The sequence below is a fragment of the Dermacentor variabilis genome, chromosome 2, assembly GCF_050947875.1.
Source record: "Dermacentor variabilis isolate Ectoservices chromosome 2, ASM5094787v1, whole genome shotgun sequence".
NCBI classification, from domain to species: Eukaryota; Metazoa; Arthropoda; class Arachnida; order Ixodida; family Ixodidae; genus Dermacentor; species Dermacentor variabilis.
This window is the reverse complement of record NC_134569.1, coordinates 58,841,806-58,868,853: the sequence shown is the minus strand read 5'-3', so window position 1 is coordinate 58,868,853 and position 27,048 is coordinate 58,841,806. Positions and strand designations below refer to the sequence as shown.

The window sequence follows — 27,048 nt, the reverse complement described above, 5'->3', positions numbered from 1 at the left end:
TCACTGACTCGAGAGCCAGGACTACTTCGAGCATCTCCTTCATCGAGCTCGCCGGCATCTTCTCTATGTGTGATCGCAAGGCCTTGAAGAGAGCACGTAGCACCTGCTGACAGTCCTCCTGTGGTGTGTTTTCATCGCAACGCGATTGGGGTCGCTGCAGTACAGACACATAACTTCGCTGTTCCGGTTGTTCAGCAGTCTTCTCGTCTACGGGGCCTCTGTTCATTGATTGCACTGTTTTAGCCGGTCCACTGCGCGATGGCACCACTGTGTCCTGGATTCCCGGAGAAGGCTTCAGGCTTGGAAAATCAGTTTCACTCTTTGAGCTCCATCTCATTTCGTGTGAGTCTCTTTGACTCTCTGTCTTTTTCTTCGATCGTCTTTCGGAGCAAAATGTGCCAAGTAGAGGGCAAAGTGCGCGATGTTTTCGCTGTCGCGTCGGCACAGTTGGTCTTCTTGTTCTTTGTCGTGTTCGCTCGCTTCTATCTTGCAAAGAGCTTACCTTCATGGCGTAACCGTCATTCTGCTGGGTCGCAATGTAATGGATGAAACTGCAAGTGTAACAGATTACGAAACTGAATATGTTGGGGGCGGAAAAAGAAACATCCCAAACTTGTTCGGCGTCCGACACATTCAATTCTGACGATTACCAACTCACCCAACGCTACATCATCTCGTCATTACATTCAATCCAGGAAAGTTGATATATCTACGTAGTGGAACGGCGTCACGAAGTATTAAGTGCTGTCATATTCTGCACGTGCTAGTCGATAAGTGATAACTCCGCATGTTGACCCTCGCTTTTAATTGCTCTTTGCGCTTTCTGTAGAAGAATCTTCCACGTAAGCCTAACGTGTACCTTATTCAATTGTGTTATATATTTAAAATATTGATGTTCCTGGATAGACGTTACGAGGAGAGGTGTGAATAACTCGCCGCAGAAAAATTAGTCGAAGCAGGTGCATCTGTACCTAGTACACAATACCAGAGTTACACGGCACATATATATAAAAACAGCAAAAACAACAAAAGAAATCCAGATCGCGGGATCGAATCCCGGCCACGGAGGCCGCATTTCTATGGGGGCGAAATGCGAAAACACCCGTGTACTTAGACTTAGGTGCACGTTAAAGAACCCCAGGTGGTGGAAATTTCTGGAGTCCTCCACTATGGCGTGCCTCATAATCATAAAGTGGTTTTGGCACGTAAAACCCCATAATGAACTAATTAAAACAAATCCAGGAGAAAATAAAAATATAACCGCTGAGTAACCTAGTACAGCTGAGTGCACACTATGATTAAATGCAGGAGTAGCATCATGGCATAAGAACGAAACGCAAATAATAGGTGAGAAATAAATAAAAGGCATAGCTCAGTAGTCACTAAATAGGGCGAACATAACAACCCCCCTTTTCCAGGTCTTCGCAAAGTGAGCTTGCCGACCAAGGCTAGCGAATGGTCCAAGGTGTACGGAGACGTCTTCACCCTGTGGATGTCCCACAGGCCCATGGTTTTTCTAAACAGCTACGATGTCATTCGCGAGGCCTTTCTCGACCACCGGCATGAGTTCGCAGGGCGCTTTCCAACTAAGATGGGTGAGCCTTCAGTAGACTGAGTTGGCATGCAATCTTTCCTCAAGTACCTCATCGCTGTACTCCAGACTTCTTTCAGTGCCGTTTCGTTATACGCTTCTTTATTTTATCTTATTGATTTATGGTTCTACCTTAATCCTACAAGCGCTACGCGACCTTGTAGATGCTGTGTTATGCTGACTGATCTTATACGTGTTCCTACTTTTGTCAGTGATGCACCACAAGTATCAGGAGTGCCGGCTCCAGCATTTCGTTTGAATGTCAACTGCGAGGATACACGGTCCTAATTCCAGATGCAACCAGTAATTAAATGACTCATTGAAAAAGTTAATTGCAGCAGCATGTCACGCTGAAACTTAGTGTCTTCTGGGGATAATCAAACACAAAGTTGTTTTGGTCGTTTTAAATACGAAGCATTCTTTTCCCCGTATGAGGGCCATTGCGGTAGGTTTCCATTTTGACTAGTTTCATGCCTCTTGAGAAAAAAAAAAGCAACAGGTTGGATTGCGGAATTCAAACCAGGGTCCCCCAATGCAAAAGATCGATGTCATCCAATAGGTCACCGATAGGTCACCAAACACAAGTATACTTCCTTCTTTCAACTAGCGCGCTAAAGGACAACTGGCACATGCATCACATCACATCTCAAAAAGTTGCAGAGCCACTTCAGTCTCCTTACGCGTATGGAATGCGGAAGCAGTAACACTCTTCCGCGCGATACCTTTCACTTGGTCATGTGCTTGAATTGGGCAAAGTCAATTTGGGAGTGGGCCACGTCGGTACGTTTCTAACGTGGCTCAATTGTCAAATTTGGCAGTGTCATTTCTTTTGTGTGGGCCACGGCGCCCGTTCAATGCCGTGACTGTACACCGTGGGATTTCGCTGTGCGAACCGCAGCAGGTCCAGCGCCGGGTACGTGACGTCATCACTTGGTCATGTGAATGTCGGTACCATCGGATGTGAACACTGGACGCTCAGCGGATTTCCCGCCTTATGGGGCATATAATGCTTTCGCATTAAACATTTGCTTATAAAATCGCCAGAACTAGCGCCTTCTTTTAACCATCAGTAGTATTGTGCAAATATACACTGTATGTTTAGCGCCACCTGATTATCGATAGAAAAACACAAAACTGGCAATAATATATCTGACGCCTACCTCTTGCAGCACGACAGGACATATTTTGCAAAATAAAAGAACGTGCCTGTACTCTTAGCTTTTTCAGCGACTGGCATTGATAAAGTTGTCGAGAAACTCACACAACATTATTGCATTGATACAAGCCCTTTAATTAAGGGAATGAAACATTATATTCATTTCGATTTCGTTTCGATGCCTGGTTCATGAACACGATAAAATTTGCTGAGAAACATTTATGAAGCAGTATTACACTTATGTAGCAAAACGAATGACACAATGCGTTATGGCGACATCCGAATAATCTGATTAAGAGGTCTGCTTCCAATGCATGATTTAGAGCTTGCTATGTATGGGCATATAAAAGGTTCGCTTTTTTAACATTTTATTTTCAAATTCAGGTGCCCTGCAGAACCAAGGAAATCACGATATCATGTTCGAGGATTACAACCCACGTTGGAAAGCACTTCGAAAGGTGGCCCTTCTAGCTGTAAGGTTTGTAATCATCGACCACAACTGACGCTTCCGTGACATTTATGGACCACCATAGTCACAGGACATTCTTGCCACATGTGCTGGGCATAATTTAACTACCTGCGGGACACGACATATCAGAATCTGTTCAATGTAATCCACTGGTGCGCCCGTTACTTTAATGATCTTATTTTACTTCACGATTGAACCCTCGGGAAGAATAAATTCCCTTTACGCGTGTGTTCTCTTCTAAACTATATTGTGCTGAACGAATCTATGTTAAGGAGAAAGCCTGAAGCAGCTCGTTGCGATGGCTCTTACCCGAAGAAAGCTGCGCCTAGCCCAGTGAAACAAAAATATCTACGTCCGTAAGCAAACAAAGATGGCTGAATATGAATGAACAAACGAAATAAAGAATGAACAAAGGAAAAAAAGAAAGAAGGAACGAAATAACATTTAGGTAGTGTCATTGAGGAGGTCGACCTTCAGCGCCACACGTTTAAGGCACCACACTGTGGCTCCTTATGTCTTGCAAGAGGGCTGACCCCTCCGATCGTAAAACTTAAACGGACTGACAACTGTTGTTTCGCGCGCTGTAGCCTTCCACTATGTTTAACCAACAAGCCCAACTTGTTGCTCCGCTCAACCAATTTTCATGGTACCTATTTCTTTTAATGCAATCGAAAGCTTACCGGTCAGAGTGTCTACTCATGAATTGGTGACGCGGAAAACGCCGCAGAACATTTTTTATAAAAATTTTTCGATCTGCAGTGAAGATGTAGTCGTTCACAGGAAGCATGCTGAAAACGGCGATATAGCGATTATACGCCAGCATTAGTGCGACCGTAATTGTAAAACGGTATTATTTTGCTTATGAAGTCGATCTTCCTGCGATTCATGTGTTCCGTAGTGTTAAAGTATTTATGTAATGGCAGCTGCGTGTTTTCGTGGTTTCCTGTCCAACTGCTTTGGTATTTAACCAGACAAAATGAAACCAAACCAATCGAAAACGAAACAGCGCTTTTACACGGGATTTGCGATTCAGCGTGTTACCGTAGCCACGCGTTTGCTTTTGATTTTCGAAGCATAGAGTTAATTTCCTTTCCCTTTATCATATGGTAGCTTCAACATTAGTTGTCTGTCGAATTCAAAAAAACGCTCATATACGGATGCGGGAACCTTATAAACCATGCAGGTAAACTTTTGTGGAGGACCTTTGACTTAGGAGCGACGTAATCGTCGGGTAAAATTGCGCTGTCGCTCCGCCCCCCGTCGAGCGGCGCGCGCTGCTGCTGGCGCTGACGATGCGAGTGGAGACCGGAAACCGTGGTGTAGTTACGTCAGCACTGGTGCTCCGTTCCTTCGCAGTCTCTGCGACCGTGCCTGGCCGTGCGTGTTTCTGCGTGCGTGCCGTCATAATCTGCTTCGCTCGACGCTGCATTCCTTTGTTTGTGCGTATGTAGAGTGGTAGTTGATGTGCGCAGCATCAATTGAAGTGGGGGGCCGATCATGCCGGCATTCTGTGCAGCCTACGGTTGCACGAACACCAGCGGCCGTGGCGACGTTCCGATGTTCCATTACTTCCCGCAAGACAAGAAGCTTTCAGCTAAGTAGGAGGCTGATGTGAATCGCAAGAATTTCAAGTGCTCAAGAACAACAGTGCACTGCTCTAACCACTTCCGCGACGACGATTACTACCGGAGTTTATCAATAATGCGTAAATGAGTGAGAATACGACTTGCTGCTAGTAGGTTTTCTAAACGCAGCGCGAGAAGGTCAGGGCGACGAACACACAAACACGGGACGGGTGCGGGCGGACGGATGGTAACTGGTCTTGGAAGACCTTATGAATACGCGAACTCGACCAAACCTGGATTTTGATTTAATGCTAGCTCCATCGTGTTAGCACGCTGAACGGAATGAAGGTGCATGTTTATCTGCCACCCTTGACGCAGGTTGCGTCGCAAACGCCATTCATTTTCTATTCGCACGTGTGTTGTGAAACAGCCTACATGCACCTACCATAACGCAGTGCAAGTGTAAAGTTTGCATGTGTTTCAAAGCCGGCGCACGCCAGGACGCTGCGCTCCCCCTTCTCTCCCGCACAGAGAGAAGCCGGCCGTCTCACGTCGCCGACGCAATTCGCCGGAGGACGCGCTGATGAAGGGGCTGCAAGAGATGAAGGTGCTGCAAGAGACGGAAAACTATTCCCGCATGTAAACCGTCTGTGTAGATTGCCGACAGCTTTGGAGCCGCGCACAAATGCCCGCAATCGCATCCCCGCTTACGTTCCACGACGAGGCATGCAGGAACATAATAGTACAGTTGTTTGACCCGAAACGAACTCATTGGATCTATGAATGCAGCTTTGCAAAAACGCACACTCTCCAAAGAACATTTCTACCACGAGGATATGCTGAGACTTCGCTTTCGTTCGCATCCAAAGCACTGCTTGCTACCAGCATCTTTTGCTTCTTCGAGAGGCCGGCTCCTCGCAATCGGCTCGTACATGTAGGGGGCAACGCCGAGAGAAACGCAAGCTTTCGAAATTTACCATCACCGTTACCGTTACTAATTTACCATTACCGTCTCAACAAAAGAACAGCGCCAAACCACCTTGCACCTTGCTTCATGTGTAGCCGCAGCAGTCGGTCTGGACGAACACCATTGCTGAAGTCACAAGACGCCCGACCAATCACAGGTGGAAACGGGGCGCGCGAGCGGCCCCAAGTCTGCTGCTGCAATTTTCGTCGAAATAAAATCTGTTAGTGCTTTCTTTCGCTCAATATTGATGCGATATACGAATTCGGAGGCTTTAAAACCATTACGTACAGCTCTTCACCAATTTTTTTCTAGAAAACCCTCCAGCTTCACTTTAAGGAGGGAAGGTGCTTAAGGTCTGAAGTCGGCACCCGTCGATGACCCGAGTGCACGGTGGCAGCGCGAAGGAAGAGCCGTTCGGCAAAGAAACGCTTTATTCAAACGCCGAGGCGTCTGTTCGAGTTCAAGCCTCAAACTCCGCTCTTACGCGCACAACCAAAAACGATTTTTTAACCCTCAGTTGCACAAAGAGTTACAAATCAGCCAATCACGCATGTGAGTTCACCCCATAGCAACCAATAGCACAACAACCTTCGTGCCGCACACGGCATTGGTGGAAACAGTAGCACACTTTACAACACGCCATGGGATAGGTTTGCTCAAAAGACACGTGTCATCTCTCTCTTCCCTACGTTAGGCTCCGAGTATCCGCCTTGATGTCCTCTCCTTCTCTCCTGCAAGGGGCCGTCATGCAAGCGGCGAGAGTGTTTCCACGAAACCACGGCTCATTGACGCTATGTCTGTGGGACAGTGGGCTGCCCTGCCAGTACTAAGAAAACTCGGTCCCTCATGCAGCTGTGGGCCGGTTCGCTTGAAATCCAAACACCACAATTGGGACCCAATACGGGCCGCACCGAAATGCATCCATCGGTCGTGGCCGGCTAACTGGTCGTAAAGGTGCCGCCGATATCACAAGGCATGGGCATTAGCGGTGGCGGCGACCTCAAGCACTCCCTACCTTTTACCTTCACACTCGTTTCCCCGAACTCTCACCTCATGCTCGGACCGTCTTCCCTTTTGTTCTGAACGCGTGTGCAGATCTGATGCCTCTACGGCGCAACCACTAATACGATTTCTTTCCACGCGTAAGTGTCTCCGGCGTCCCTTCTTCGCGGAACCCACCTGCGTCCTTCGTTTCCAGTTATTGGCCGATACAGCAGCGTGTGAAATCGTCCTGCGCTTTGCTGTAGTCGCATAACACAACACAACACAACACAACACACACACCACACAACAGCAGCAAGACCAGCTTCCTAACAACTCGTAGGATAAAGGGCAAGTGTCTAATAATATAGCAACTGTAATTTTGAGCAATACTTAGGTTGTATATAATCACAACCGACTTACGTACAGTAATCTCATAGACTACATCCGAAGTACCATGATATCGCCGCCAGGCCTCGCCACTTACTGGTTTTTGAGACTTTCTCGGCCTATTTAAACTTATATTTACTACTTAAATCGCGAGCAGCGCGCTAGACTCTATATCACTTTAAATTAAGGTCACTTCATTTCCATAAACGTCTCACAACAAATTTTGGCCAATTGTCAGTCCCTGTAATGTAGTACCGCGTGTGCAGCAGGCTTTCGCCTTCACGTGTTACAGGAGTGTATCATGCTGCCGAACTTTTCTTTGCACTCCAGATCTCGACACAGTGAGCGTAAGCGAAAAAAAATACATTCCTCGTCTGTGTGCATTGTTTGAAATCATCAAAGCAATTCATGAAACACATTTCGCCATGACCGTCGCAGAGTGCGAATTGTGCCTTCCCACGCGCATAAGTATTTTGCACTTTACTTCTTTTTTGTTTGATTATTCACAGGAAGTACGCCGTGAGCGAGCCCCTCGAGAAGCTCTGCATGGACGTGGTCGACTCCTACGTGGACTCCCTGAAAGAGGGCCCGCAACTTGTCGAATCGAGGGAGCCGTTTCTACACATCCTCTTCACCCTCATAACAGTGTCGGTCTACGGAACAACGTACGGAGGCTTCTTGGTCATTGCGTTTTCTTTAACACTTTCTAGAGCCGCCCGGGTAACCCAGTGTCTATGGCGTTCGGCCTCAGAGCTCAAGGTGCCTGCAATCAGTGCCAGCTTCAATCCTGGCTGCGGCGGCTGCATTCTGATGGGGGCAGAATGCACAAACGCTTGTGCATCACACATTAAGTGCACGTTAAAGGATCCCGAGAGGTCAAGATTAATCTGGCGCCGGCCCCCACTATATGGCGTACTCCCCCCCCCCCCCCAATCCCCTTGACTATCATAGCGTAAGAGCTAGAATGTACACCGCTATTCGCCTCGCGCACGCTGTCTGATCACGCAAGGCTCGGCGAAAACATAGCCATACCATAAAACACAAATAGAACCAGTGACAACATCTGAGAAATTTCCGATAAAGAAAGGCGCGTCTTGTGCTAAGCGATAACTTTCAACATTTGTTAGCCGGTGGAAGGTGGTCACCCTATGAAGATAAACAAGTATGCGAGTCGATATTATGCTTACTTTATTGACTTAAGCATGCATTGCAATTGGTCTCCTGAGTTACTAAGCAAGGCAATATCATCAGCGGATCGCAAGTTGCTAAGGTATTTACGAAGTATTTACTAAGGTAATCGCAAATAGAACCAGGAACACCTTAGACTTCTGTCAACCAAAGGACCAGGCAGGAATCCGCAAAGGCTACTCAACAATACACCATATTCACACTATCAATCAGGTGATAGAGAAATGTGCGGAATATAACCAACTCTTATATATAGCTTTCATCTATTACGAAAAAGCGTTTGACTCAGTCCAAACCTCAGCAGTCATGGAGGCATTACGGAATCAGGGTGTAGATGAGCCATATATAAATATACTGAAAGATGTCTATAGCGCCTCCACAGCCACCGTAGTCCTCTATAAAGAAAGCAACAAAATCCCAATAAAGAAAGGCGTTAGACATGGAGATACGATCTCTCCAGCGCTATTCACAGCGTGTTTACAGGAGGTATTCGAGACCTGGAGTGCGAAGAATTGGGGATAAAAGTTGATAGAGAATACCTTACCAACTTGCGATTCGCTGATGATATTGCCTTGCTTAGTAACTCAGGAGACCAATTGCAATGCATGCTCACTGACCTGGAGAGGCAAAGCAGAAGGGTGGGTCTGAAAATTATTCTGCAGAAAACTAAAGTAATGTTTAACAGTCTCGGAAGAGAACAGCAGTTTACGATAGGTAGCGATGCACTGGAAGTGGTAAGGGAATACATCTACTTAGGGCAGGTAGTGACCGCGGATATGGATCATGAGACTGAAATAACCAGAAGAATAAGATTGGGCTGGGGTGCATTTGGCAGGCATTCTCAAATCATGAACAGCAGGTTGCCACTACCCCTCAAGGGAAAAGTGTATAACAGCTGTGTCTTACCAGTACTCACGTATGGGGCGGAAACCTGGAGGCTTACGAAAAGGGTTCTGCTTAAATTGAGGACGACGCAACGAGCTATGGAAAGAAGAATGACGGGTGTAACGTTAAGGGATAAGAAAAGAGCAGATTGGGTGAGGGAACAAATGCGGGTTAATGACATCTTAGCTCAAATCAAGAAAAATAAATGGGCGTGATGGGCAGGACATGTAATGAGGAGGGAAGGTAACCGATGGTCATTAAGGGTTACGGACTGGATTCCAAGGGAAGGGAAGCGTAGCAGAGGGCGGCTGAAAGTTAGGTGGGCGGATGACATTAAGAAGTTTGCAGGGACAACATGGCCATAATTAGTACATGACCGGGGTAGTTGGAGAAGTATGGGAGAGGCCTTTGCCCTGCAGTGGGCGTAACCAGGCTGATGATGATGATGATGATTGAATTAAGCATGCATGATGAGGTAGGGAAGAAAAGACGCGGAAAAGCTTCATGGGGGCCTCTATGCCGCCAAAATTAAGATACAAACATAAATTTAGATTACATAATCAAGTGAACATTAAAGATTCCTAAGTATATCTTAGAGTTTGGTGTTACTCTCAAGTAGGGATGATGCGGAGATCTTTTCTTTTTGCAGTACCGGGATATGTGCTACTAATAACTGGCGTTTGCTCAGCTTCCGAAAGCTGTTGCTTTCAGAAACAATGTTCGATAACTACTAAACGAAAAGCACATCATGCCGACATAAACTTGCGTAAAATTCCTTTTCTATATAACGTCGGCGTCACTGCAACGCAGGCCTGTGCTTGGATCTGGTTTTAGTCCTACGGCGAGAGAGAAGCAGTAAACAACCTTTGATAGCCTCTGCGCTACAAAACTTACTCAACCCGCCGTGGTTGCTCAGTGGCTATGGTGTTGGGCTGCAGAGCACGAGGTCGCGGGATCGAATCCCGGCCACGGCGGCCGCATTTCGATGGTGGCGAAAACACCCGTGTACTTAGATTTAGGTGCACGTTAATGAACCCCAGGTGGTCTAAATCTCCGGAGTCCTCCACTACGGCGTGCCTCATAATCAGGAAGTGGTTTTGGCACGTAAAACTCCACAATTTAGTTTTTTTTACAACTTATTCAGTGGGATTCTGCACAATTCGACTCAAAACTCACTTGACAGCTTGCATTTTGCAAGCGGTCAAGAAATCTTTCTGTTACTTCAGCTGACCGGCTGTCGCGTCATTCAGTAAGTATTATTTATTATTATTTCGGGCGACAACATATACACAGTAGAAAGGGAAGAGAGGAAAGGCAAGGAGCAGGCTGGCAACTGCCATCGGAAGGGGCACAACGCCTTTCTGCTCTTCAGAAAACGGAAGACAGAAACATAATAGTGGAAGAAAGGAAGAAGGAATGGCCATGACGAATCAATCGATAATAATGATTGCGTCATCAGCGCTCCTATTGAATTGAATACTGCCCCATGCATCGCCCTTGCCATCTGCGGTAGCGTGCTAAGCGTATCTCCAGGCAAATGTCCCCAAAATCCATTAAATAATTTTTCCCTTTCTCGTTTAGAATAACATCTTATTGATGGAATTGGTAATAGCCGCGTCGCCTACAGGCCCAAACATTTCCCCAAATAGTTGTGCGGCGCTTTATTGAAATGAATGTACGGTAAAGTTGAGTGTTTATTGAGTTAAGCATTGTGTTAGTCTAGCAATCTGCCAATCTAGAAATTTAGAACCTTGACATCTACGCGCGTTCACCAACTAGTATAGAGTACATTCTATATGTAAATTATAGCAGCGGCGCCTTACGCAGCCAACTGGTGACGCATGACGAAGCTGGATTCTCTGCGCAGGGTGGAGGAAGCAAAAAAGGATGTAAAGCGTATGGAAGAAATCAACCGCAAGTACTTTGAGATCGCTCCTGATGGATTGCCAAGCGATGTCGCGCCCTGGCTAGGACTACTGTACCGGCGCAGAGAAAAAGCCATCGAACGCATCTTTCACGAGTCCTTCGAGTTCTTAAGCAAGTTATTCAGCGCCGCCGAAGCCACTTATGCACCAGGTACGTAAAAGCGCGCGCACTAAATTCCCAGCCGCTTTTCCGCCACCTCTAGACAAGAAGGCACGCAGTAATCAAGGGTCTCTCACTTCACAGGTACACTTACGACAAAGCCTGCTCGCGTTGTCGATATTGTGCCGTACGACGTACTTTTCATGTGCATATACAGAGTAGATTTATTGTGACGCTATTATAGACTTCTCGTGGATTATAAATCCGTGGAGTACAATATTGCTAGAAGGTTTACACTTGACGCACTTAGGAAGGATGGCTTGCCTCAAGGCTACTTGCGAGATAGTAAGTGCTTTGACAGGGTTCCCATTCTACAAATGGGAATGACAGGAAAGGAGGTGGCACAGCAAGGCTTATGTCTAGAAAGTCAAGCGGCGCCAATAAGAATACTTGTTAGTATCCCCCCTATAGTACCTGTGAAACTAGCATGACCGCTCGAACAGTGCTGCTTGCCCTACAAGCACCAGCACAGACACTACAAATGCAGGTATATTACTAACGTACGCACCTGCCGTGACACGAAGCTAAAGTTTGCTCAGAAATGCACTCGAGATATTCGCATGCACTTAAAATAAATCAAGAAGTTCACCAAATCTAATAGCGTGACTCTGGAATACTTTTTTTTTTGACATTACACTCCTTTCTGGCTTTTCTCGTAAACATTTACGCCTGGATAAGCACAGTAATGTGGAAAGTTGGGCGAGCTGTTGGTTAACTATCGAACCATGGAGAAGCAGCGCACTGACCAGGACAAAGCGGAGAGACACAGATGCAGCGAGTGTCGTGTATTCTTGCGTCTCTCCGCCTTCTCCAGGTCAGTGTGCTCCTTCCCCAACACGGTGTGAAAGAGAAGCGCATTTCTGACGCCGAACACTACAGCGGTGACAATCGTATCTTACTTTCAGGGCGAAGAAAAGAAAAGAGAAAGACACATTCACACGTAAAAAAAAACGCGTACACCAATACGTAGCGTGGAGCTGCAAAGCCAATCCATATTTGTCTCACAGAGGGGAAGCTTATCCGTTGAACTGAACACAATCCCGGTCTGAGAATGAAACACGGGAGCATGGCGTGCACTGGCTCAGGAGACAGCGAGGCCCGGAGCGGCTACTCCTCAGTGACGTAGAACCTCGAGCGTTTCGCTTGCTGCATCCGACTGTATTCAATGCGTTTAACATGATAAAAAAAATGAATAAAAAATTGCTCTGCCGACGAGGGGTGTCGGGGTACCTTTAACCGCGTTTGAGAGGTGCGATCAATATGACAATATTTAAGAAAAAAACATCGAGATGAAGCAAACAGCACAAACAGGTTGTCAGGTGGGACGAAACGACAACTAATTCATGCGAGAACGAAAGAAGCTCGGCTACGGATGCAAAACAATGTAACCAGCGACTGCACATCCTATTGTTTAGGTACATGTACAGTGTAATATTTGAAGCAGGCATTCCGCGGCTGCAAAACATGTCTGCTCCGCTTAGCGCATTTAGTGTGAAAGTCCTTATCATGAATCTCTGTCTGATGATGTCGCCTAATGGAAACAGAAATTTTATGCGGGAAGTGCTGCTTCTTCCTGCTTCTTACGACGAGCACGTCTTGCTTAACAGAGAAGTTCCTGGGATACGTTTGCAGGTGCTGGGTATGTAATTATTATTATTATTATTATTATTATTATTATTATTATTATTATTATTATTATTATTATTATTTTGCATCACGATATCTACTCATCACTGTGTAATCAAAGGTACAATATTTTTTGCAGGCAAAACAGAGAACTTCACTCACGCCATGTTGTCCGCTCGTGAAGATGCTATACGGGAAGAAAAGGGTGACGCCGAATATCTTACCAAAGGCAACATGGTCCAGGTACTTGTAGATATATTTGGAGGTTCGTATACTTGTTGTTTTCTCCATCCGCTTGCGTTCTCCCTTAAAGGCCAAATAAAAGAAAATGTGCCTGCGTAAAAAGCGTGGTTTAAGATAATGTAAATATAGGAAGCTTTGCAAAATGCTCGCGAGAATAGCCGTTCGCGGCATGGGAACTGAAAGGAATACCGCCATTACCACTCGCAGAACGTGTCACATGGCCAAAAATGCGCGGCTCCACGGAATTTCCTACAGTTACTAGAGGCAACTCTGGCGCTGCGATCGTTCAGGCACCAGGGAATGATGGGTAGTACATGGATATATCTGATCTTCGTGCTTGAAGCTTAAGACGTTCTTTTGACTTCATTTATTACGCTTTATCTGGGCCTAAACTGGAGTAAATTTCAGATAAATTTATAGCGTTCTTAATGCAGAACGTAATAAGACTCTGCAAGCACGCACAATCGCTTCTGATTGCAGTGGTTCCACTTGTGCATGTGTTCTTGGCGTAGTGGTTTCAACATCGGGCTTCGATGCTGTGTTCGAATTCTGCCATTCGATAATTTTAATAATGTTTGTTTAATTTTCTATAACGCAGCACTTTCTTAAAAATGATCACTTTACGAAGCCACAAGCCATTTAAAGCCAGAAGGATGACGTTTAGGCAAATCCATGTATTTACCCATCACTCCCATGCTGGCTGAACTGCCCGGCTTGCAGTTCCCGTAGACACTAGCGCCCCAGTTCCCTCTGCCCTCTGGCTATTGCATGAAACTCTATGTGCGGCTCCGCGGCATGACCTCGGAGATCAGGTGTTGCCTACAGCTTCCCGTGGCGCGGTGAAAGATCTCGGAGGCGACGTGCTGGGACATACGTCACGGCCTCTCACCACCAAGTGCACGCGTCATCTGCTTAGCTGCTGCTTAGAGGCTGGCAATAAGAATATTTTACAATCGCCAGCCCTGCGCACTTGCCAAGATTGTTTCAATGGTGTGTACAACTCATTTACACATTATAACCAGTATCGCGAAAGTGCTTGTCGCAGTAGGCCGTACATAGCCAGGTTAGCTTAACGCTTGCATAAGGACAAGATTAAATGGGCGAGCTTTCGTTCTAGCGTTAAGCTGGCTTTCTTATTTCGCTGCGTCTTGCAGTTTACTCTTGTGTAGTTGACTTTTAAAATGCAGCGAGACAAGAATGTTGGCTGTCTTTTTTTTGCTAACGTTGGCCAGGCACATTTGGAATGTCTTCGTGATAACTTTGATAACCATTTTTTTTTTCCGGAAATTATTCAAAAGTCGGAGATTGTGCAGTGTAAACAGGTAACATTTGAGTTCTTAGCCAGGTTAAAGAGTTACAGGAGAACCTTGTCTCTACGTAGTTTGACAAAATTTCCTATGCCAAGGTTCAAGAGACAGATATTCGACTGAAATGTTCTTCGGGCACTTTTTTTTTTGCGTTTGCGTTCCGCTGTGAAAGACTCTCTACAAAGGCAAGAGCCTCTTCAGGACTCTCGTGATATACTGTTATAGATTTGAGCAAAATTGTGTTGACCATTTTGTAATGATTCTTTACGAAAAAACATTATCTGCTGCAGCTGCAACCGATACTTCGGCCGGAGAACTTCAGTGGCTATTTCTTATGATGGCTAAAGAGCCGTGGATTCAAGAAAAGATTAAACAAGAAATCGAGGACAACATCGGTAAGAACATTCGCTATACTCACGACGTCTTCTCTTTTTTATTTGTGCAGAGCAATATTAGTTATGTACATCCATGCTTCACTGATTTCAATGCTTTAATAATCTTTTCATGACACCACGAGTATTGTAGAATGATTTGAAAAATTTCAAACAATAGTAGCGCTTTGTTGTCTCTGTTGCTTTGTTCGAGGGAATGTTATCGGTTAATGTACAAAGAGAGAGAAAGATTGCTGCCCATTGCGTGTTTTTAACTGAGAGTTTATTTTTTTTCACTGTCATCGAATTTATAATGGTTACCATGCAACATTCTTCGTAGTCTGAATATTTGTTGCTGAATGAATTATATGCAGTAGCACTGCTTCCAGGAATGTCAGGAAGGAATGCTGCGCGCTAACGTGGGTGTGTCACTTTGGCCACTTTTCCAGGAAACACACCACCTGTCTACAAAGATAGGGAGAAGATGCCTTTCACCGTAGCTTGCTTGATGGAGACGCTTCGATGCTTCCCTGTAGCTCCCTTCGGCATACCGCACAACACCATGACGGACACTAAGATCGGTGAGGGCATGCAGTATAATTTCTTCACAGCAACGTAAACGCCATAGTCGAAATACGGAACAATGAAAATTCATAATGGCAGCATTTTTAAAGTATTATATTTTGCTTACTGTAGTGAGGTCTACCTTGCCGTCGTCGGTTCCTTTGTAGCGGCAGCGATGTCTGACGTCTTGTTTTTTTTTCTTTAGCGATAGCCGTTGGACTCGCTGCTGTAGTGGTTTTGACGTCTTCCCCTTGTCGGTGCAGCATTTCCAACGTACTTTGTGAGAATCGACAAAGCACCAAGGGAGTTCGAACTATATGGACCAACAAATTAGCAGTGGAATGTTTACCTCGCTGCCACTTCGCTTCTTTTTTTTTCTTTTTTTGCATTTCGCCTAACTATTCAGTAGCATACGTGACTATGTGTTTACAATAACCACGACACACACAAACACACACACACACACACACACACACACACACACACACACACACACACACACACACACACACACACACACACACACACACACATGCGCACGCACGCACGCACGCACGCACGCACAGAATAAAGAATGTAGAAGTTTAAAACTTTCTCCCTCGCTTTAGTGTGACGGTTCCGGTTTTTCTTTGTAGGCCTCACGGAGAGAGAGAGAGAGAGAGAGAACTACACTTTTATTTTCTGAAACACGTAATCCGAGTCAGGACCCGGTTCACCCTAGGTGGGAGGATTCCTTACTCCATGAACCCTCACGTAGAGCTGGAGTGTTTGTTTTTTTCTTCCTTTATTTTCTGTCATGATGCATTTCGCACTGACACATAAACAGAACAAATACCGCGATAAAGACAAACTCTAGAAAATTTTGAGCTCTCAGAAGTGTTCAAATAATTTTTCAATCTGTGGAAATTAAGTTCTCCTGAATGGCTGCAATGATTCAAAATTTTCTCAGGCACTTCTTTTCTTTTTTGATACTTAGTACATTGAAGATTGAAATGTAAAAAGGCACAAGCAAAATATAGAAAAAAACACCTACTGAGGAACACAGAATGCCCAACATACCTATCGCATGTATTCAACACCGCCATTAAATGTGGTGGCTGCTCTCAAGTAGCAAAGGCACTTCGTGCATAGGCTGGCAACTCCAGGACAACTGACGTTATAAATGTCGGGCTTTCAGCCCCTATATTACACATCTTACTACGTCAGAGACTATGCAAACTGCGACGTATAATCGACGTATGAAATTGCGACATATTAAATTAGATTAACTTAGATTAACGTATTAACTACTTTTTTTCTTCTCGAAAAGAGATTCTTGTGCGCATCGGCCAATATTTGCTCTAGTCAATACCACACGAAAACGTGAAAGAGATAAGGCATAATATTGTGCCAGCTATCGCGTCGTGGCTTAGCAATATCGGCGAAACTAATATTTCTTTACAGCTGTTGTTATAGCGACTGTAGTTGCTCAACAGTCCAGTTGCTGTTACAAGGACAAGATAAATGTTCTACGGCTGAAATTGCCGCATTTTGGGACACTCTCCGGGATCTTCTTCAGCTCGGATATCATTAATTATTCAGCGCTAGAAGGGCGCATTAAGTACGCGAGGAGCAAGGAACAAGCGCTACATCAATATTTCTGAAAGTGACCCCATTTACCCGCAGCAGATATTTAGCTTTAGACATTCCTAGGGACAGACATTGGTTAACAGGGACAGTGAAGACGTTCGGATAAGGGCTTTGCCTAGGGTAAAGTAGTCTTACGAAGAAAAATATTTTTGAATTTGACTTGTAGGTGCACAAGACTTTCAGCGTACGTACATGATCCCTCTTTAAATAAAGCCACAGAAAACCACCTATGGTTCATGACCCCTGTGTCATATTAACCATTATGTTAGGCTTTAGAAGGCTGCTTCATATTAGCACATTATGATTAGTTTTAAATTTACCGTTCTCGGCCCATCTGTCTATTGCCTGCTCAGATCCTAAAGTAGACCTTCATGTTATTCCTGTCCCCTTTTCTGTCTAGCCTCGTCATCATCTGTCTTGTTCCTCTTTCTTTTCCCCTTCCCCTCTCACCGGCGCAGAGTAGCTACTCAAAGTAATCTATGCCTCAGGCTGACCTCAGTGGCCTACTTATCAAACTTTTATGTTGTTCTTCTTAGTAGGCGGAAGAAACCCTTCAGAAAACAGCAACAAGCGTGTTCGGCTTGAAACCTTATTTTGTCATACATTGGTTACATGCAGGAGAGCTGGAGATACCAAAGGACACGGGCATAATGTTCAATGCGTACGGCGTGAACCACGATCCTAAGCTTTGGAACGAGCCAGAAAAGTTCCTGCCGGAGCGCTTTCTGGACCCCGTCACAGGAAACCTCCGCCGAGACCCCTTGCCTCTCGTTACATTCGGCATGGGACCACGAACGTGTCCTGGGGAGAAGCTGGCGCACGTGGACATGTTCTACATCCTCGTGCGGCTCTTGCAGCGGCTAAGCGTCAGTGCAGGCGAAAAACCACCCAACGTGGACGCTCGTGGCCTCGGCTCTAACATATTTCTGCTGCCTGCCAAACAGACTATCACGCTCACCAGAAGTCATTAAAGGCGCTGTGCATAATATTCCAACGATGCAGCCGTTTTCTTTAATATATATTAGCATATTTTGCTGACCACTTATTGTTGCAAGTGCATTAAACCACGTTGGAGCTGTCACGTTGCCCCGTTGGCCGCAACGGTGGCTCAATAGCTATGGCGTTCTGCTGCTTAGCAGGATGTCGCGGGATGTCGACCACGTTTCGATGAGAATTAACTGTTAAAACACACCTGTTGTTAGATTTAAGTCGCGGTAATGAGCCTCGGATGGTCAAGATTAACCTGGACTTCTCCACGACTGTGGGTTTCTGAGCCCCACTGTTGCTTTGAAACGTGGAATCCGACAATAAAAAAATAATTTGATTCATTGCACAGTATGTAACGGCTGCGTTAGTCGGTCACATGTGCACAACCGTGGCTAAGATCTACTTTAATTTTGATGCGCTTGTGATCTCGTGGCGATCTTCAGCCAGTGAAAGCTGCCTATGGCGACTTTAATCTACTGGCCCAATTTGTTGGGCATCCTTGACAAACTTGTGGAGATGCGAGGTTCCGAATGGCTGGGACGCAGGAAAGGGCAAAGTACGCTATTGCATCACATTAAAAAAGATTTCGTGCGAGTTTTTTGTCCACTAGCAGCCATTGAATTTACAAAATAGCGCTTGTTTTCTTTTGTATGACGATGTGCTATGTGCCAGACTGTAGAGCCAGGCTGACAGAGCCCACCTGCTTTTTCAGAAATGTGCTTTCGGTAAGTGACTCACTTGGCTGCTCCATGCATGTGCCAGATGCTCACATGACCTAGACACGTGCTTTCCTTTTTGAAATTACACTGTTCCAAGCCAGAAATATCCTTGTGGCTGGAAAAGCGCCTAGTTTCATATTGTTCACGTAGTGGGATCTATATCACCTGCGTTCTCAAACCTCCAGTCACATCTGGCTAGAGCTTGTTGATGCCGACAGCGTATTTTGCGCCGGCCTCAACAACGAAAAAAAAATTCACATTAAGAAACATGAAGCGTGAATAGCTGTAGCTAGGCAGACCTAAATGTCGTCCATGTGGATCACTGAGGTGTGTGCACTACCTTTTGGGAATATTAGCGGTGAGCCGGTTTGTCAACATGTCACTCATTTTTACTCCCTGCGTGGAGCAAGATTCGAAAATCTTTACGCGGGCTATGAAAGACTAAACAATGTCTGAGTGTAATTTCATCGACATTTCACTCGATGCGTTCCGTGAAGTTTTCCAGCTTTGGTCTGTGAAACAATCGTTACTCGTGCATGCGCCTAACACTATTTCACTGTGTTTTGATAGAATGGAAATTTTTCAACCATTAGTGAAGCTTGTAGATCACGTTTCACTCAATAATAACTTACAGTGCTAGATCAGTATTGCAGTGCATGTGTCATTTCAAGAACTTTCTTCTACAAAAAATTACTTCTATGCTTACAAGTTCTAGCTAGGTAGTGTTGCTTGTAAACAAAAAAAAAGCAAGGTTGTACAAGCCGTCGAGGCGCTCCTACAGCTCGGAATACAATGCAGACAAGTGCTATGTTAGCGATGTCATACTATGTTTTCGTGTGGCCGGATATAGAATACGGCACCGTTAAATCCTAAAAATTACGAAAGGATGTGTCCATGCCCACGGTGTGCCACCTCTAAATTCTTTCTGATTCTCGTTGCGTTATAAGTGAGCAATTCCTGCTATGATATGAACACATTACAAGAGCACCGGTACTGCCATGAGTTGCCCAAAAAAGGCTGGCTCCGGCAAATCAAGGCTGTTAAAAATTAAATTATGGTGTTTTACGTGCCAAAACCACGATATGATTATGAGGCACACGTAGTGATGGGAGAGAGAGAGAGAGAGAGAGAGAGAGAGAGAGAGAGAGAGAGAGAGAGAATAAAGCCTTTATTTGAAGCAGTAACTTGTCAGTCGAGGTGGGAGGGTCCCTTATTCCAGGATCTAAGCCCGGAGGGCTTAGATCGCCCTCCGGGCCCGGGCGGCGAGTTCGCGCTGGTCGACCAGGTCCGGCTTAGAGATCGCAGCCTCCCAAGTTTCAGCGAGGAGGTTTGGGTCTGCGTCTGCTGCTGCTAGTTGAGTCGCTGTGATGCTTGCTGGAGTGTTCTTGCATTGCAGTGGGAGGTGCGCCAGGGTGTCTGGCCCGTTGCAGTGTGAACAGATGTAGCTGTATAGCGTCGGGTGGAAATGATGCGGTAAGCTATATGGGTAAAGGTATTGCTCTGGAGTCGCATGTAGTCGGTGCGTTCGTTTCTCGTTAGTTTTGGATGTGGTGGAGGGTATACCCTGCGTCCAAGCCGATAGTGCTGCAGTAGTGCTTGATAAGTTAGCGGTATTGTTTCTGTTTCCTCCGCTGATTTGTGTGGGTGGACATGCCTAGAATCTCGCGCGGGGAGGCCCGGTTGACGCTTCCGCGGGACGCGGTGTGTGCCGCTTCATTGCCCTCGAGTCCCTCGTGTTCCGGAACCCACATGATGCAGGTGTAAGGGGGAGGAGTGTCGCCCGGTTTCAGTATGTTGATCGCTTTGATGGAGATCCTGCCCTTCATGTAGTTACGTGCCGCTGTTTGAGAGTCGGTGAAGACCACTGTGGCATCCTCGCTTGTAAGGGTGACGAGTGCTATAACGGCCTCCTCAGCTGTGTCGGCGCATTTGGCGAGAATTGTCGCCAACGCCAGTGTCGTACCCTGTAGTCTGTGACGCCGATGGTGAAGGAATTTCGGCCCGGATACTTGGCTGCGTCCACGTAGCGCGCCGGCAGGTCATTACAGTGCTTGTGTCTGATGGCGTTTACCCTGGCGAGCCGCCTGCCTCGATGATGTTCTGGATGCATGTTCCGAGGTACCTGAAGAACTTGTAGACATTCTCGCAGCTTCGACGTGATCTTTTCCTTACGTTCGCCATCGTGTTCTAGGTTGGTTACGTATCCTGTGCGTCGGAGGACTGCTCTACCTGTGGTTGTGAGATTGAGCCTCTCGATCTGGTTGATGATGTGCGCTTCCACGAGTTCTTCCCAGGAGTTGTGAACTCCCATGCGAAACAATCGGTCAGCGGAGGCGGTTGTCGCCAGTCCTAGGGCGAACTTTGTGGCCTTTCGTATTAGGAGGTTTCGAATCCGGAAATTTGGACCACCTGGGATCATTTAACGTGCACCTAAATCTAAGTAGATCAAGGCTGTGACAACAGCGTAAGAAGAACGTCAATCAAAGAAAGATGCCGAAAAGTACTGGGAAATAAAAATTTCGCGACATAGAAAGCTCAACCCAGTCAGCGCAACAGCACTGATTATTCCTACGTTCGCGCACCTTAGCAACTATACTATCCCAAAGCTTTCCCAGCGTTTACCGCACCATGAATAAACCTACATCGTCAAAAAAGACGTTATATAATTGCGACCAACTACAGTACAACTGTGGTTAGTGGTACATGTACCATCAGCTCATCGATGTACGCATTAGGATTACCTTCGTTTGGAAAGCTGAGCTTGGTTCATGCGGACGAAATTGTTTGCGGACTCGTGACCACAGCGCGGCTTCGCAACATTTGGCGGCAAAAACAGCGCCACAAGTGGCAGAGCTACTCATTCAAGTAGGATAGTCGCTACGAAAGAATAAAGCATCGTCGCAAACTATGGCATACCACTTTCTCTTCAGTCTTCATTGTTCTTCAGTAGCTTCATTGTTTGTACCTGCTCACAAACACTGGAATTCGGCCACACGATAAGTCTGGCTACACGCCTTGTGTGAATCTTTGCGTTTGAATAGTGACTTGGCATGGATTGCTGCAATGGTTAAACTTATGGCTCTCTTACAGCGTGTTCGTAAAATAGCCGGTCATTGTGATGACTCACTGTGCTGCTCGTTGATGTTTTGAGGACGCTAATGCCCTATCCGCAATTTAGCAGCGTCTTCTATGTCTACAGGTATAGGCGGTCATCAATACTATTCTTGGCACATGCACTGTGGTACGCGCTTCGTTTTGAAAGCAAGTGAAGGAAAGGGATCAGATAGGAAAAGGGAAATGTAAGAGAGAAAGAGAACAATAAATATGAAAGATAGAAAATGGTAAGTCAGGTTTTGTCCGCGTGCGAAGTTTTACTCGCACAAAAACAAACGGCCGCTGGAAGGCTTTGTGTTTGAGTTTCAGCTTAACAGAATTATGTTTTCTGGTATATACGAATTACAATCCGATGCTATCATGCCTGCAGGTTGTGTGTAAGTAGTACTTTAAAAATTATATGACGCATTTCACTTTGAGAAGTTTTCATATCTGAGAATTTGAGAAAGAGACGCCGCCAACCTGCGCAGCGACCACCGCGGCATCAAAGCGCTAAGGCGGTCGCGGACGCTATAGTTCGTCTACAGCTTCGCTGTACATCCACTTTTACAGGGTGGAATGGAGGCGGATTTTTTTTTTTTCATGGAAAACGCTTGGCAAACGTGAGCAACATCAGCTATTTAGTTCTCAAAACACCTGTTAACAAGTGTTGCTACGCAGCAACTTCAGTTCATTGATAACTGTTGGCTGTCTTCATCGTGTTTTTGTACTTCCCAAACGAGCGTGACACTAAAATAAACTTTGAAAGATACTGTGCGCTTCTTCTGGCAGTAGTTTTACGGAAACTGAAATGTCTGCTACTTGCGCTTCGAAAAGTGACTCAGCAAATTGGTGGAACTACAGCGTTTACGGGGTCTAACTTACGTGGCTTTCTGCTGGTATCTGCTTCGGGACATATAGACCTCGTGTAGAGCCTGTTAAATTATTAGCGGCTATACCTGACCTGCATTGTAATTTAAGGGAAGTTACAGTTCGATCCTTCTAAGCCTAGAAGCCTGATTCTAATTTAGAAGCATTGTACATTTTCCTATAGAACGAGGTGCGGTGGAAAATGTGCTAAACAATTAAATTTTTGGTTGTAGCAATTATAGCAATTCTATTACAGCGAAGCTGTATATGGCTAGCTGATTGTCCGTCCGTCTGTCGAATGTACGCCGAAAACTCCTCCGAGGCAACCCCTACCCCCTCCCCCCTCCAAAAAAAGAAAATGGGAAAAGAAGCGCGCGATTGCTTGCGCCGGTCGGGACGTCGTTGCTCTCCGTCGCAGCTGAGCGCGCACGCAGCAGCATGCAGCAGTTTCTCTCCGGCTCTAAAATGGGTAGGCCACGCGTCATACGTACTCCTGAGGAGCAGGCAGCTTTAGATCAAAAACGCCGCGAGCAGAACCGGGAACAACCTTCTCCTACGCCGTGCCGATGCAGCAGCCTGGGCACAAGAACAGGCTCGTCAGCCGAGCGCAAGCAGCAATTGCGTACCGAGGATCCGGGAGCCTATCAAGCCGTCGTTTAATGAACCATCGGGGTTAATCCAGCGATAAACGCCGGGGCCGCACGTTTCAGCGTCGCTGGTTAACCCTGTGTACGTAGTGTTCGGGCGGTGATCTTTTGATAGGGAGGATCAGGAAGTATACAAATGCAGTGTACTGTGTGTATGGCTGACAATGTGGACACTGCAGTCACCTTTGGGCCGTCGATCTTTATCGGCGGTACAAGCACGGCTCACACGTTTACGGTTAGGTCTCCAGAGACGCGGGAGACGCGCTGCGCGTTTGCCTGCAAAAAGAAGGACTTGGACACACCCTGGCGCTTCGCTGAATGGGCTCTTCAGCGCATCCAGTTCAGCCTTCGGCTGCTCTTACTAGCATTGTGCGCACAAACTGTATGCGTTCCTGCTGTGTAGCTGTGGTGTTTGTTTGTTTGCTTGTTTATTTGTCCAAAGTGGATTCCGCTCTAAGCAATACTCAGACTTGTCTCCACTGGATGTGCAACTGTGTGCATACCACGCCGTGGTGCCCCCACTGTAGAGCGTGCTGAACGAACGAATCACAGTTCAGCTACAAACGATGACGGTTTTCCTTGTGTCTCTCTCCTACACCATTCTGGTGCGACGCCTGCAACGCCGGTGGCGCCACTATACCCTTCACGCCAGCGTAGGGTGCCTTAATATGCCTAGGGTACCTAGAGCCCGTGGAAAAAGAATTATAGTAACGCCCTTCGTGTCAATGTGCAAAAACCCACTCTCTCGTGCGTTTTGTAGATTGCAAATGAAGTTAGTCGAGGTGCGACGCCCGTCGAGCAGGGCCCTCAGCCAGAAAGTTGGGCTCGTGCAATTACTCCGCTAGGGAACACCAGGGCGGTACGGTTCGTAGCGGTGTAGTGGGAGAGGTTCGAGAGAAGGAAAAAATGCGAAAAGGTAACGCTGAACTCGACAATGGAATGTAAGTAGACGCAAGTGGGTTCCAGAAAGTCAGCGGGTGAATCTGTGGGTTTGTATCTCTTAAATAGCGAAAAATTGATGTGTTTGTGTTTCAGTGTATATTCCTTGAACTTCTTATCTTCCCTTATGCATGTACCAGTGCAAATATTCGCTGCGTCACTTCAATTCGTACGGATTTGCGCATTATTACCTACATTTAATTTCTCCCCACGTTGCCGCATTCTCGTCGCTGGTCTCGATAACGCGCTGGAGGTGGCGGTCAACGCATTGGAGAGGTTTAGATTAGCGGACGCAAGCGGTTTGCGTATGCAGGAATTAGAGGCGATGGTACTGCGCATGCGCTGACACCTACGTCTAGGTCTGCGCATGCGCAGTACCATCGTTCCTAGCTCTTGCGCACGCAAGCCGCTTGCGTCCCCTTATCTAAAACTGTCTAATGTGGTTCTTCGGTTCTCGAAGATACGGTAATAGCGTGAGAGGCAGCTGCTGCTCTTGGCGCAGAATTCACGCATGCGTTTAGTTAATCAATCGAATAACTTCCTTTGCCTATTTCACGCGTTTTCGTGGGTGGCGGTCGTTTGTTGTTGTTGTTGGTTGGCGGTTAATTGTGGGGATCGGACTTTCACCTCGGATAGAAAGACGCCGATGCAAACGGCGCGTGCTCCCGCGCAACCGAGCTGCGGAGGGCGTTCGGTGACGAATGCCATCTGTAGTAGCTTTTAAAGCGAAGCTGTTAGCCTCTCATTGGTCGGGATTTCTCGCGACCGCGTGCGCGGGGCTCACAAAAACACAAAAAAACAGCAACTGGAGGCTTTGTGTTTGTGTTTCCGCGTAACAGAATTATGTTTTCTCGTATATTCGCATTACAGTTCGATGCTATCATGTCTGCAGGTTGTGTGTAAATCATACTTTAGAAATTTTCTGGCGTATTTTACTTTGACAAATTCAATTAGTTCAATAATGCACTTGCGCTAAGCGGAGGGTCTAGAAGAATGAGTGTGTATGCTCCGGTAACGGTAACGCCACGTAGCGGGCGCGCGGCCACTCATACCGACCTCAAACGGTAGCCGTGTGAGTGTTCGTGTCGTCTCTTGCTGAAATAAACTTTTCTAAACAAACACAGCCGTTTCCGCGAAGCCTATTTATGTTTTCTCGTATATTCAAATAACAATCCGAAGCTATTGTGTCTGTAGCATGTAAGCCGTACTTCACGAATATTTGTGACGCTACTTACTTTCAAGCATTCATTTAGTTCAATAATGTCCTTGTACTTGGTGGAGGGCTTAAAAGAATGATAATGCATGCTGCACATGCGCACACGCGTGTGCGCGCGTGACGTACGTTTCTTGTGGTGGTGGTGGTGCTTGCCTAAAACCGGTAACAGCGTCGCTGTACTTCCACTATCACAAGGTGGAATGGAGGCGGATTTTTGATTTTTTTTTTGCGAACGTGGATTCACGTGAGAGAGAGAGATAAACGAAGAAAAGCTTATTCTTCTAAGTGAGAGGAGCCCTTAGTCTTCAGGGCCACTGCGAGCCACGCAATGTCCTGGGCCCGCCATATTATACGGCACTTGGCCCCAAGTCCAAGTTGCGTTGGGGCGTCAGAAGGTTTACAGATCGCCTTCCACGGCAGCTCTCGCGCTGCTGTGGAGGCAGCATACATATGATGAATCGGATTCTATATGCAGCCATCTATATTGCTCCTACATATGTGCTGGTTAACTGTTTACGGAATTACACAATAGAACAACAAACGCTGCGTAAACATCCTCACTCTAACAAATGGGCCCCTTCCGGCGCATAATTCCTTTATTAAAGCGAGTAGTTTTCCTGAAGAATTCGGCTATTTGCTTACATTGACATCATCGTCGATTGATTAGGCACATTTTTTATGCCCCAATTTCTTCTCTTTGGTCAGAGTATAAAAAACCGGAATCACCCACGGTATGCGTATTTATTCTGCCATCAATATATTCTGAGTGTTTTGTTGCCAATCAGGTAAGTTTCCTCACACAAATTTATAAGGGGTTCCTGCGTATGCTGCACCTGCACCTAGTACGGGTTCGATCAAGCTGAGTATGCGCACTAAGCTCTAGAAACTATGTAGTGAATTTGTAGGCAATGAACACGGCAATGTCCGGAATAACATGTTCTACCAGTATATGTAAGCCGTTGCCTTCAAACACATCAATGCTGTGGTGTTCCCAATGAAGCCTATACTAAACGGCCTTTTCGTCAAGTACAGAACTCTTCTTTGGCACAGGGTTCCCTGAACAGCGTCACCAATAATATTTTACTCGACATGCTCGCCTACTCACTGTGGGACTGGCGGTGGACCGCAACGGTGTTGGTCATTGCAGCATCTTACTTTCTGGGGTGCTTCTACTACAACGTTTATAAATACCCGAGAGGACCATTACCATGGTCAGTGGTTGGAAACCTGCTAAGTAAGTAGCGTGACACATCACTTTTATTGAGCTATCTCTAAGGGCCATTTGATTTAGCTTAGCTTTCATAACGTCACTACGAACAATGCACTTGCGGCGAACAGCCGCAGTTCCGCTGTTACTCGTGTGACGCAGGCGAAAACGTTGATTTGGCTGTTCCCTATTGTAGCTCTTCGAAAAGTGAACAATTTGGCTATCAAGGCTGACGAGTGGTCGAAGGTCTATGGCGAAGTCTTCACCCTGTGGATGGCCCACAAGCCTACGGTTGTTCTAAATACGTACAAAGCGATTCGCGAGACACTTCTACACCGCAGGCACGAGTTCTC

At 46.3% G+C, this 27,048-nt stretch overlaps 1 protein-coding gene across 5 annotated transcripts in view; it reads left to right on the top strand.

Annotated features, from left to right (window-relative positions):
• The window catches only part of LOC142571933 (cytochrome P450 1A1-like), a 28,861-nt gene extending 10,850 nt beyond the window's left edge, over positions 1-18,011 (top strand). For 4 of the 5 annotated variants that reach the window (XM_075680663.1, XM_075680664.1, XM_075680661.1 and 1 more), the window contains exons 3-10: positions 1,419-1,595; positions 3,132-3,225; positions 7,629-7,784; positions 11,060-11,268; positions 13,043-13,168; positions 14,744-14,848; positions 15,274-15,405; positions 17,636-18,011. In XM_075680663.1, coding sequence (XP_075536778.1) covers positions 1,419-1,595; positions 3,132-3,225; positions 7,629-7,784; positions 11,060-11,268; positions 13,043-13,168; positions 14,744-14,848; positions 15,274-15,405; positions 17,636-17,988 — 1,352 coding nt within the window. In that variant the 3' untranslated portion in view covers positions 17,989-18,011. The remainder of the gene's footprint in view (positions 1-1,418; positions 1,596-3,131; positions 3,226-7,628; positions 7,785-11,059; positions 11,269-13,042; positions 13,169-14,743; positions 14,849-15,273; positions 15,406-17,635) is intronic. The other variant, XM_075680665.1, reaches the window with a different exon arrangement.
• Positions 18,012-27,048: the final 9,037 nt, after the last annotated feature.